A 13,444-nucleotide genomic window follows, 5' to 3' on the forward strand; every position below is an offset into this window, starting at 1 on the left:
GGGAGCCTGCTTCCCCCTCTCTCTCTGCCTGCCTCTCTGCCTACTTATGATCTCTCTCTGTCAAATAAATAAATAAAATCTTTTTTTAAAAAAGTATCATGTTTATAATTTAGCTTACTGTTTCTAAAGCACATTCTCTTACAATACTGCATGATAAAATGAACTGTAACATCTGAATAGACTACTTCTGTAGTTGCATAATGACTTTTCTATTAAAAATGTTAATAATTTCCTGTTGGTTATTTCCTGTTTGCTTTACAGAATGACAGGCCAAAACAAAGACCTCTTGGTTTGAGAAGGCACTCAAAAAATAGTTGCTGGGGCACCTGGGTGGCTCAGTGCGTTAAAGCCTCTGCCTTCAGCTCAGGTCATGATCCCAGAGTCCTGGGATCGAGCCCCACATTGGGCTCTCTGCTCAGCGGGGAGCCTGCTTCCTCCCCTCTCTCTCTGCCTGCCTCTCTGCCTACTAGTGATCTCTGTATGTCAAATACATAAATAAGATCTTTAAAAAAAAAGTTTGCTAAATTCAACTTTCCTCCCAACTGTTTTAAGAAAAGGCAACACAATCCAACAGACTGTTTAAAAACCTGTCTTCTACATCAAAAACTAATGATGTACAATTAACATAACAAAATCAATGAATCAAAGCTCATTTAAAAAAATATGAGCTTTTTTTTTTTGCCTATCAACTATACCTCAATAAAGCTGTTCAAATTTTAAAAATAACAAAAATAAATAAACAGAAACCTGCCTTCTGTTGTGATGAGGACTGGATATTGTATGTAACTGATGAATCATTAAAACACTACCTCAAAAACTGATGATGTACTATATGTTGGCTAACTGAACATGGAAAAAAAAACCCTGCCTTCTGACTCATCATGCCCTGAATGTCTACTATCATTATCAATATAAATCATTACAATCAGAAGCAGAACAATAAATACCATGTCATCTTGTATAAATGTTTAATATAAAAAAATTCCTTAAGTATAACTATCCAATTTAAATTGAAAAGTCTGTAGAGAATGCCTTATCTTTTGAGCCAAAGACATACACTACTGACAAATTCCTTTCCGAAGCAACATGATGTAATCAAAGAAGCTGTGGCTTAGAATCCCAAAATCATCAGTTCAAATCTCAACTCAGCACTTACTGGCGTAAGTTCCTTAGATCTGTCACCTAACTTCTCTCAGCTAAAGTTTTTCTCATCAGTTTTAAAATGAGGGTATTACGGTGTAAGGCTCAAGTAGAATCATGATTTGGAAGTTCCCTGTAAACACTAAAACCCAATCATTAAACATCAAGCACATCCTCACTTTTCAGGACAAAATAGAGCCCTGGATATATCACATCTTCTCTGCCCTAGTGGATGCCTTTACCTCTGAGAGGTATGTGGCCCTTTTGGAGGCTTCAAAGACTGGGACTGCCTCATGGAACAAGTAACTAAAAAGCCCACAGCCCTCACACTAGTTCAGTGAGTTTTAGCCTATTTACCAGTAGATTTACTGAAATTTGTGATCACTGGTTCTTTCCAGTTGGGTTTCATCGACCTATTCCCTCCCTACCGTCAGCTGCCTCTGCACTACAGGATCCTTACAAGGTAAATTTCTTTTAAGGACTCAAGGCTTTTTTTTTTTTAATGCTTTTTTTTCACCTGGGAAAAATCTGGTAAAAAGCAGAAAATATGAAATACTGTTTAAATTAGATAAAAATAAATATAACATAAATAAATCCTTTTTTAATTAATAAACAAGCAAATAAAACATTGCAAAACTAAAATACAAGGTATTCTGGTTGGTAATAAGGAAAAACTGTCATGGTTTACCAAGTGTGGATTAGAAAATCAGTAACCAATGCTCTGAGAGATTTTAAAAAAAAATTTACCTTATGACAATAAAATAAATAAGATGATGACCTGAGGCAAGATTCCACTCCTAGAATGCCAAGCTAGTACAAATGTATTCAAACTTTTGTTGCTATACTATTTTAGAAGTTAATTATAAACATTCGTGTTTTATTTGTTATTGGTGTTTGCTGCTGCTACTGCTACTGCTTCTGCAGTTAGAGAATGAGAAAAGTATTTTCTTGGTCTTTGGTTTCTATATTTAGTAGTTTGGGTGCCACCGATATGGGAAAAGACAAGTGTTTCACAAAAATAGTTGGACTGTTCTCACCTAATGCACTTTAGTACAGGAAGCTTCTTGGAAACGTAAAATAAAGAATGGAAAGACAAAGGGCTTCCCAAGCATTCGTGGGAACAAGAGATCAGAGAACCTCAGAAAGAAAGAGACATAAGGAGTCAGAATTTGGGCTTACAGGTTCAGGAAAAACAACAACAACAAAACAAAACAGCCCCTTTAATACGAAAGAAGGGTAGCAAGAGAGTCAAGTATATCAGAAAATATTGCAGAGGAAGAAAATTAAGGAGAATATTCAATTGTTGAAGGGCAAAAAAGCACTAATAGCTTCTAAAATCCAGTTTCTTCAACTGTACGATGAAGATAACATTAGAACTGCTCTAGGAATCTACATGGTATAACCTGAGAATCCCTAGCAGCACACTGACTGGCCATGACTAAACCTCAAAAAAGGACAGTTTTCTCCCCTTCACCTAAAGTTAACCACAGAATATTACAATGAAAATGGAAGCCCAGATATCACCTAGTTCTAAGTGGATATCATATAATTTGAAAACGTTGTACAGAATTCCTACATTTACAAAAATTTAAAACTAGTAAGATATTTCTACAGGATCTCAAACACCTTACCAATGTCAAATACAGATGAACAGCTGCAGTAAGGAAAAATAAAACTCCTTTGTACTGCTGCAATAAGGGACTCCTTCCCTCACTAACATCCAAGCAGTTTCTCCAAACTGGTAGGAAGTAGGTACAAGTTTTCCCTCCCTGCTATAAGGAATATGGATTAGCAAGCAGAGATAGAAACCTGTGCTCCCACTGGGTGTGGTGCAAAAACAATGAATACTGTTATGCTGAAAAGAAATTTAAAAAAAAAAAAAAAAGAAAGAAACCTGTGCTCCAAGCTGCTCATAAAAATCAAAGCTGAAACTCAAAATATTTTCTCATAGGAATAATAATCATAGATTTTCAAGATAGCAATTAAATAATGCAGCTAGCATACTATTTTTGATTCACTGTTTTTCTTATTATAAGTATAATATTTAAGCTACTTTATAGGCTGAAATGGATTTTATTAGATAAAAGGCCTAGAAGTGTAGCCCTAACATGTTTATGGAAAGAGATGCACCCTGAGTTTTGAACAATCTTTCAGATCATAACTGAGGAAGGGACAGTAGAATAAAGCTGTGAGGTAAATAGAAAAAAGAGATGCCTTGTTTGGCAGCAAAGGCATCTAAATTACACTAAATCACAGCTGTTAATGTCTTCAGAATAACTGTCTCTCTCATTTACCAAGGACCTGTGCCCAATACTGTGCCCCTTCCCAGGAAATAACTATTTTTCTAAAGCTAAACTCATGGTCCTAAGAATTCAAGAATTTCATTCCATCTTTCTGATTAAATCACACACCAAATCCTAGCACTCTGAGATTCATATATGCCTATCTTGATTACCTTGCACTGCCTCCTTCTAAGAACACATCAGAGGAAATACCTAGTGTTATTATTACTTTAAGTACTAAAGGGAAAAGAAGAAATTAACACTTACTGAGCACTTGGTATGCTCTCATTTGATTTTCACAACCCTGTAGGTAAATATTACCCCCCACTTACAACATTAAGAAAATGATGTTAAATAACTTGCCCACAACACCATTAAAGAGAAGCCAGGACTCAGAATTTGGCTAACTCCCTACTCAAGGGTTTTTCTCCAAAGGAAATCATCACTTAGGTGCCACTGAACAGTTGACCACTTTCACATCAATTATTTGTTATTCTAACCCAGCAGCCCTAAAAGCAAGATATGGATAAAATAAACCATCAACTCTTCATTTCATGGAATCTATATAGTATTTAGAGAATTCTCTAAAATGTCCCCAGAGGTGAATCCCAGCTCTTTATATCATTTCCCAATTCCTTCTCAACAGAGACTCGAACAGGAGGGCTCCTTTTATCACATCCATCCTAGTAAGTTACCGTGTCATTATAGCACAGCTATTAAAAACTCCTGAAAGTTTCCTTTTCAAACAAGATTTTCTACCAGCACATATCTCTCTGTAGGTCTTTAAATTTAAATAAATTCAATTTTCACATGATAACTTGCCTGATGGTATTCCTAAGTGTTTGTTACTACCACCAGTTTAAAAAGTTGTTTTGTAGTAAATTGTGAGCTAAATTTTGATTGAACTGCAGTTAAAAAAGGAAAATAAAAGTCTATGTTTAGACAGATTCCCCATCTATAGTTTTCCATTACAAGCTTGGGAGGGAGGGGAACCTGTACATTCAACATTTTAAATCTGTTTTTAACCCAACAAGATGACAAATGACTTACAATAATGCAATGTGCCTGAACTCTTCTAGCATGTTATTGCCACAAAACACTCACATTATGTTACAACATTATTATAAAAGGAAAACTGACATTCAATCCCTTAAATTATTGAATATTATTTTTACAGAAGTTTAATGTTACAAGGATTATTTAGCTTCAGGAGTTTAACACTTATAACGGATAAAAGGAGGATTCTAAGAAAAATAATGATCTCATGAAAACAGGTTTGGGTTTTTTTAAACAAAGCTGTGACCATAATACATACTAAACTTAACACTTATACATGTCCAAAAACACTTCCTATTGTAAGGTAATTATTTCTAATACTGAAGGCAAAACAATTTAAAACAGAGCAAACATTTGCAGTCAAATGTCTGCAAAATTTTGAAATGGAGAAAAATGATGTCAACATTTTTTGTCCTTTTATTTGAAAGGCTCCAGTCCAAAAATAAACAGTCATCGGGCTCATCAACTCAGGTGCGGAAACTCATTAAAATTGAGATTTGGGAGCGAAGAAAACAAGATTCCCAGGATTTGGCTTCTTGGGTAAAACTGCCCTGTGCCCCACACCAGAAACCTCACGCAGCCACAGGGGCCCAGCCCACCCTGCCCGCCTCTCCCGGGCCGCACCTGCCGAGGCCGCGCCGCCAGCGCCCCCTGCCGCCCTCCCACGCCCCAAGACCCGCTCCCACCCCCAAATCCGCGCCCCTCCCGCACCGCCCCCGCCCCGCGCTCGCCCGGAGCTCGCCCCGCGCTCGCCCCACGCCGAGGCCGCGCAGCCTGCGGGCAGGGGCGGGGGCGCGCGGACGCGAATCGAGGCGGGGCCGCCACAGGGCCGAGAGCACGGGCGCGTCCCCGGGACCCCCGCTGCGGCCAGACCCGAGCCTCACCTACCTACGCCGTATTTCTCCTCCTCCGTGGGGGTCCACATGGCCGGGCCGGGCGCGGCCCCGCGTGCGCGGCAGCCGGGCAACAACGCGGCGGGGACGGCCGCGGGCCCGGCTGTGGCGCACCGCAAGCCGAAGCGGGGGCGGTCAGGCGGCGCGGGGCAGTGGGCGGCGCATCCTTCACAGGCCGTCCGGGATGCCGCCGCCGCCGCCACGTCCGGACCGCGAGGCTCCGCGGGCGGCCCAGCAGTTCCTGGCGGCGCGGCCGAGGGCTCTCCACCTGTCCGTCGCCGCTGCTCCCGCGCCGCTGTTCGGTCCCTCACAGCTCTGCTGCTGGGCTCCCAGCGCCGCCGCGGTTCGGCTCGCCTCAGCGGGCTCGCAGGACGGCCGCGCATGCGCCACTCCCCGGCGCGCGGGGGCTCGCGCTGCCCGGGCTCGCGCCGCCCGAGCCCGCGCGCGAGCCCACGCGCCGCCGCCGCTGCCGCGCGCCAGCGGAGGGAAATCCGCGAGAAGGGGTTGGGCAGCCCCGCGGGGGTCAAGCCTGGCTCCTCCGCTGACCCCCGCCCTCGACGGCGGGAAGCGCTGGAAGAGGAGGGCTGGGCAGGTGGAAGGCCCTAGGCCCCTAGAGGCTTGCGTGCCTAGTGCCTCCTACCAGACACACCGAGATTGCCGCGGGAGCCCTGTCCGAGAGCAGAGGGCCGAGAAAGAAAGATACTGTCTTCGGACCCATCCCAGTGTCACTCACAGGGTGGTCACGACCCATCCCCGGAAAGGTCCCTGGAACCACTCTGCTTCTCGCCAAATCCGAAAGCTGGAGTCGCCACAGGAGAACAAGGTGGAGCATACTCAGGCCCCTGGCTCCTCATCTCTGGGATGCCGTCTAGGCCGAAGTCCTGCCGCCTCCTTGGCTGTAGTTGTGCAGAGTTGGCCTATGCGGTTTGGGGTCTGAACAATAATAGCAGCCTTCCTAGTAAGGAAGCACTTCTTCGTTGGGATCTGGTATCCTGCCCTGAGCACCGCCTCTGCTGCTCCTAGGTTTCTGCCATGCTGACTATTCGGAGTTTCTGGCTCCATCCCGAAACTTTCCTCCTTTATCTCCTCCTCCCAAAATCTGTTCCCTCTTACTTCTGCAAATATCACCTTGTGACTCTAGATCAACCATTCGCCAAAGACCAGGATAATCCTGGCAACTGCAGGACTTCTTCCATCTACATATGGACCACCCATCTCTGTTACCGGCACTTCAGAGCCAAAACCCTGGTGTCATCCATCAATATCACTTTTTTTTTTTTTTAAGATTTGTTTTTTAAAAGATTTTATTTGTTTATCTGAGAGAGAGAGAGAGAGAAAGCATGAGAGGAGCAGGGAGCCCAATGCAGGACTCGATCCTGAGACTCCAGGATCATAACCTGAGCCAAAGGTGGTTGCTTAACCAACTGAGCCACCCAGGTGCCCCCACAATATCACTCTTGAACACCCCCACTCTTCAAAGCCCAGATCAGCGCCTCATTTCCAGGAAATCTTCCCTGATCCTGCAGCTAACAGACTGGACCCTTCCTTCTTTTGCCTAGGATTCCAGTTGTGTGCTTTTGTGCCTTATTTCTCCCATAAGACTATCAACTCCCAAAAGGCAAGCTCCAGACTAAAGTCATCTTTGTGGTCCCTCAGCACCTTGAACACCTGACACACACCTGTTGAGTAGGAAGCAAGACTAATATGAGAATATCTAGATAATCAACAGATCTTGTTGATTATTTCTTCATAAAGACCTTTATAACTGGTTCTACCTCCCAGATCTAAGCTCACCTGGATTGTTGCTGCAGACTTCCAACTCCTGACCTAAAGACTCCCACCAATGAAGGCTGCCCACTGCTGTAAAATATTCTGTAAATAACTGAGTTTCTCAGCAGTTAGATACATTGAGGGGTTGGGGGAGTTCAAGAACATAATAAAAAAGATACCCTTATTTATGTAGCTAACTGTTCCAGGAAGAACTCTGCCCAGTATCACCATGGAATGTCGTAATAGAATGAAGCCACATTCCCACAAAGCTTTCTCCAGGGAGCTTTCTAGCAAATGGGCCAAGTTATACAGACCTTCCAAACAACCGTAAAGCTTTTATCTCATATCTTCTTTCATCCTATTGGCTGGTGTACATGATCACAGTCTCAGAGCCTAAGGACTGGTTTTCCCTAAGTTTACTCTCTTGCTCTCAGTCTGAATTCATCTTGGGTGCCTGCTTCCCTGGACAAAGACAGTCTCAATCAACAACTGCAAACTACAGCTCAGGGATGGGAATGCATTAATCCCAACTGAAAAAAGGGAACAGAAAAGGAGCCAAGGTGAGAAGAAGGACATCTGATAAGTCCCAGACTCTACAGCCTTTCTCTTTGTACTAAATTTAGATTTTCTTGAAGCAAAAGAGCAGAGAGCACGTCATGGAGAATCGGCCTTCAGCAGGGATATGCACCTGCTTTCCTATATCCACAGCATCTGCTCTGAGTCCTTCCTCATGCTCCCAGTCTACTCTCACCCCACACATACATACCCCTCCCAGCATGTGAGCAAACCTCCAGCTTTCCTTTGAAAGTCAGGCTCGTCAGTGCCCTGCCCTCCCCTCTTCTCCATCCACTTCCTTATGTTTTCACCACCACCCAGCTTCATCATCTGCTCCTTCCTTGTAACAATCTGCAAGTGGGTGTGTCTTCAGTGTGTGGGTGACAGTGGGATGACACTGACTTCGGACCCATCCCAGTGTCACCCACTGTCCTCATCCTGGTGTCACCTACAGTGTGGTCAGGGCCCATCCCCACACTTCTTGACACCCACATGATGACACTGTGGGTGACACCGGGATGAGTCCGAAGACAGTGTGGGTGACACTGGGATGGGTCTGAAGACTTCCTTGCAGGATCTGCAAGGACTCACTGCACCATTGTTGCTACCTGCACTCCATTTTCACCCGGTTCTGCTCCACAGGTTCCTTCTGTGTTTCCAGGAACATCTGCCCTTTTGGTATTCTTATCCACCATTCCCTCTCTTCCTCTCTCTCTCTCTGACTTTGAAGAATCATCTGGTCCAGATTATTTCAATGCAATTCATTTGACTCTCAGAAAGTTCTGGTTTCTGAGCCTGTCACCTCCCAGAAACTGCTCTCCCAGAAGTCCCCAGGGTCATCCCAACTCCAGATACAAGCAGCTATCCTTCCCTGACTCTGACTGGGTCTTTGCATGCAGTATCCCAGAACCCATGTACTCTCCTCTCTTGAAACTCATGTACCCTCCTCACCCTCCAAGGGCCACTCTCCCTGGGAAATCTTCCCCAACTGCCCTTGGCTAAAGGGGATTTTGCTCTCCCATAAGGACATTTCCTGTAGTACCTGCTCATCCCAACTTCCTCCAAGAGATCAAATGTGTCTGCCTTGAACATTGACAAAGTCTGTTTCCTTCCTCAGTTGCAAAGATTGCTTTTCATTTATTTTTACCCCACACAGAGACTAACATAATGCCTACCACCTATCAGGAAGTCAACATATACTCTTGGGTGAATGAACTACCTGTATGTTTCCTGAGACCATAATGCAATAGGCTAGAAAGAATTGAGAAATTTACATCAGCAAATCACAAGTCTCTCAATTCAGAAACTTGAGTTAATAAGAGTAAACTTCCTTGATACAGGAACATTGGCTTTAATTAAAAATTCACTGAGACATCTTACTGAGTAGCTATGTAAAAGATAAACATGGTTTCTTATCTAAAAAACAAGTCTGGGGGCTTGGGGCGCCTGGGTGGCTCAGTGGGTTAGAGCCTCTGCCTTCAGCTCGGGTCATGATCCCGCGGTCCTGGGATCGAGCCCCGCATCGTGCTCTCTGCTCCGCAGGAAGCCTGCTTCCTCCTCTCTCTCTCTCTCTGCCTGCCTCTCTGCCTACTTGTGACTCTGTCTGTCAAATAAATTAAAAAAAAAAAAAAAAACAAGTCTGCAAACAGTTTGACTTAACATGTCACTATTACTTTTGGGCTGAGCTCATTACTTCAGATGATAAATTACAACTTGCTGATGGAGGAAGGAATCAAGGCTTCAGCAGGATGACCTTTAAGACTGCTGGCTATTAAAAATAGCTCATAACCAGGGCACCTGAGTGGCTCAGTGGGTTAAAGCCTCTGCCTTTGGCTCAGGTCATGATCCCAGGGTCCTGGGATCAAGCCCCATGTTGGGCTCTCTTCTAGGTGGGGAGCCTGCTTCCTCCTCTCTCTGCCTGCCTCTGCCTGCTTGTGATTTCTATCTGTCAAATAAATAAATAAAATCTTTTTTAAAAATAGCCTATAACCAAACGTATTTTGTATATAACATACAAGAATTGCAGACAGCATCATCGTTTTCATTCAAATAGAACTTAATCAACAATTTTTTAACATAAGCAAACTCCATAACCAAACTCCCCCAACCCTTTTGGTCACTGAGGCCAGCCCTCTCTACAAAGCTCTATGAGCTACACTTCATATCTTCTCCTGTTTTTTCTGCTGCCTGGAGAATCAGATAGCAGCATTTAAGGAGTCAGCCAGTCTGATGACTCAGCTCATAAAACAATGTGTGGCCACAAAGATGATGTTTATCCAGGAGCATCCTGGAGGCTCTTGCTACTGAAGTCAGTGAGCAGTAGGCAAGTGGTCCACCATGCTCAGTCTCCCAAGAGTTTCTGGCCAAGGTGCTAGAACATCACTCACTTCCCTCCCCCAGTGGTTGATCTCCTCTGGTACTCTATCCAAGCAGAATGAGCAGGGATGGGCGGGGCAGTTCAGAGACAAGCAGTGGCTAGAGAGGCAATTCTAAGAGAACAGGTGATAGTGGTGACATTCTGCCTTCTCTTCATCACTTGGTGCCTGCAGCTAGGGCTTTTGCCCATACACAGCCCAGGGGCAGGTGGATACGAGGCTCAGAAACACTTGTTACCCAATGCACCTCTGCCCTGCTGGGTCCTCTAGAAGTGAGTCTGCTCTGGTTAACAAAGCATCTACAAAGCTAGTTTTCTTCATGGCAGAGAGATTCAGAGGCTAGTCTCACTTCACCTGCACCCCTTATGTTCCCCCAAAGCAACACCTTTTTGGAAGCCTCCTGTCAGGAGGCAACATTGGCACAAAGGGCTAACAGAGTAGGTTAACACAGAGCTGGCTGACAAAGTTAAGGTCCTTTCAGGTAAGAGACCTAAGTGACTAAGAAGATATTATTAGTATTTTGCTTTAAATTTTGCTGCATCTGAATATCTTCAGGGTAGGGAGGGGATAGGGAAGAGTGTGAAAAAGAGACAGATTAAGCTGTGCAATATTTTATTATTTTCCCTAAAATGACAAACTTCAACCATCTGTTTCTTTTTTATCAACCCATTCAAAATATTATTAAAATGCAAATTCCTTGCAGTTCACCAAGGTCTTTCAAATGAGATACGAACAAAACCTCCCTGATTTCCACCACTGGAGACTAATGTGTATTTCTGCATGGGCTGTGGCTTTTCAAGCCCCTCCCCCCGCAGCCCCCATGAGAAGCAGTCCTAGATATGTCACAGGTTCCTCAGATACCCTGCCCACTCAAGACTGTGAACTACCCAGAGACAGTGTCATGCTGTGTTGTTTTTGATGTTGTTAGTGCCTTGCACATGAGATTTGACACATAGTAGGTGCTCAATAAATATTGCTTAAATGAATACATTAGCAGATGAGTGCTTTTATTTACTTTTCCTGAAATGTATATCATTGTTACACCATGGGTTTTGTTTGTTGTTTGTTTCTGGCCAGGAAAAAGGGAGGAAAAACTATGAAAAATAAATTACCTCCTCCCTCCCCAAGAAAGTAAGGGCAAGTAGATAGAAACTTGACATTACTCAGTTCTCCTCTCCCTTTGGGGGAAATAACTGTGCCCTTGAATTTCTGCACTAAGTCACCAAGGAGGAATTGAAACTAAAAAACCTTGGAGAGCAATTAGCAATGAAACGTACTAATGTCAAGAAGTGAATTTTATGGGACCATATTTGTAATATTAATTGGGCCTCTGCGTAGCTAAATAGTGAAATTATTGCTCCAATACAAATAGCCCCGAAAGAGAAAAACAGCCCAAAATAGCACAGATATTGCAAATCAGGATAGAGGTAATTTCTCTACACATAAAAAGCAACCAATTGCAATGCTTTCACTAATTCACTTAAGTGCAAAACAAAGCATGTTTGTTTGGTGTAGTATCACCTACCTTATCTCTGAATTGCTATGGAGCTGGGGCTAGAAAGGGAACCGTCATTCCCACAAGCCCCTCACACTTTTCACCTTGCAGTGTAGGAAATTTTAATCATTCATTCACCAAATATTTGTTAAGCACCTGTTATGGACCAGGTCCAGAGTAGAAGATGTTCACCATTTTTCCCATCACAGAGTTTCCCATCTAGTTGGAAGGGAGAAGAATTGAACCAAATATCACACAAGTGAATCTATAATTGGAGACATAAGTACTAGAACAGAAGAGTACAGTATACAAAGGGAGCATCCACCAAGGGGCCTGACCTAGTTTGGTAAATCAGGGAAGACTTCCTGGAGGAAATGGTGTTTAAGCTGGAACCTGACAATGCAGACAAATCAGCCAAGTAAAGAAGGAAAGTGCTCTACAGAGAGGGAGCAGCATTTGGGGAGGTAGGTCTGATGAGTAGGAAGCTTGATGTATCTGAGGAATGGAAAGGCCAGTGTGAGCAGGATCTGATAAGTGAGCAAGCAAATGGAGAGTGGGGAAAGATACAGCTGGTGTGGGAAGCAAGCCAGGTCCTTGCTGGATCCCATGATCTTTGGGCACCAACCACTGCTAGGCCTTGGGTCAGAATAAGAACTGAGAGATGTGAGTCAGACCAGGCCCTAAGACCAGGTTCCTCAAGGAGATCCTGGGCTTGTTGGGAAAACAACAGAGGTAAAAGCCCATTCCCTTTTGTGCTGGGCTCAAAGGCACCAGCGCACAATCCCTAATTCTCAGCACACACAGCAAAGGCTGCACAGAACCATTTCTCCCCCAGGACCACTCCAGACTTCCCTCTCCTGTTCAAGCCAGTTCTTCCTTGATTCTCCTGATGGCACACCTGAGCATGGGCTCAGCCTTCATCTCTCAGGGTCAGAGGGGAAGAGAAGCTTATCTCCTGTTGGAGCTAACTCTCCAAATCTAGAAGGGTCTCTGCCGCCTTCTTCAACGGCAATCTGTCCATGCTAAGGTTTCTAGAGAAAGAACATCACCAAGCATCCCAAGAAACAATTGGCCCTGAATCCATCAGAGCTAATCTCTTCGGGAACATTCATATAGTAGAGGATGTGAGAAAAAGAAATCCTTAAGAACTCTCTTCTGAAAACACACCTTGGCTGTGTACTAAGAACATGCAGGACCCCAACCCAGGCACAGCAGGACCAGGGCTCGCCCTGTTGACACTGAGGAAGAGCAACTCTAAGCGATGGAGACTATTTTCTTCCCCACTTAGCACTGAAGTTGATGGATCTGAGTCTATCATATGGGGTCATGAATTATGGAAAGATTGGTATAATGATCATAATCCAGAAAACTGTCCTGCCAGGATCCATGGGAATTTTCCATGAGAACTCATCACCATGTGGCCCAGCTGAAACCACAACTGACGCTCAATCTGTCCCAAACCCAACCTGTCCCTTGTGGGCTTTTTAAAGTGTAAGTGACCTAGTAGCAGCAAATAGAGCTTGAAGGGTCTGGGTTCACACCCAGCTCCAGATACTTCCCAACTGGGTGAACCCAGGCAAGTAGCTTGACCTCCCTGAGCCCAGTTTTCTCCTCTGCTAAGTGGGAATAATAGCTTCCATGTCAGGGATGCTTAGGGGGATAATGCCTGAGAAGATCTCAACACAGAGCCTCACACAGGGCAAGTGTTTGCTCAATATTGGGAACCCACTCCCTGTCCCACCAGCTCCAATCACTCCCCAGAAATGCCGGGTCTCCTTGTTTTTGTGAAATCTACTTCTCCTTGGAGCCAGCCTGTGATTCAGTCACCCCCATCCAGCTGGGCTGGCCTCCCGCGTCCGCCTCTCACCAGCCAGCACT

At 44.4% G+C, this 13,444-nt stretch overlaps 1 protein-coding gene across 9 annotated transcripts in view; it reads right to left on the bottom strand.

Annotated features, from left to right (window-relative positions):
• DOCK3 (dedicator of cytokinesis 3) overlaps positions 1-5,760 on the bottom strand; it is a 568,909-nt gene extending 563,149 nt beyond the window's left edge. For all 9 annotated transcript variants that reach the window (XM_082702076.1, XM_082702074.1, XM_082702073.1 and 6 more), the window contains exon 1: positions 5,367-5,760. In XM_082702076.1, the coding sequence (XP_082558202.1) occupies positions 5,367-5,754 (388 nt within the window). In that variant the 5' untranslated portion in view covers positions 5,755-5,760. The remainder of the gene's footprint in view (positions 1-5,366) is intronic.
• Positions 5,761-13,444: the final 7,684 nt, after the last annotated feature.

Source organism: Mustela nivalis, assembly GCF_964662115.1.
Source record: "Mustela nivalis genome assembly, chromosome: 1".
Taxonomy (NCBI): domain Eukaryota; kingdom Metazoa; phylum Chordata; class Mammalia; order Carnivora; family Mustelidae; genus Mustela; species Mustela nivalis.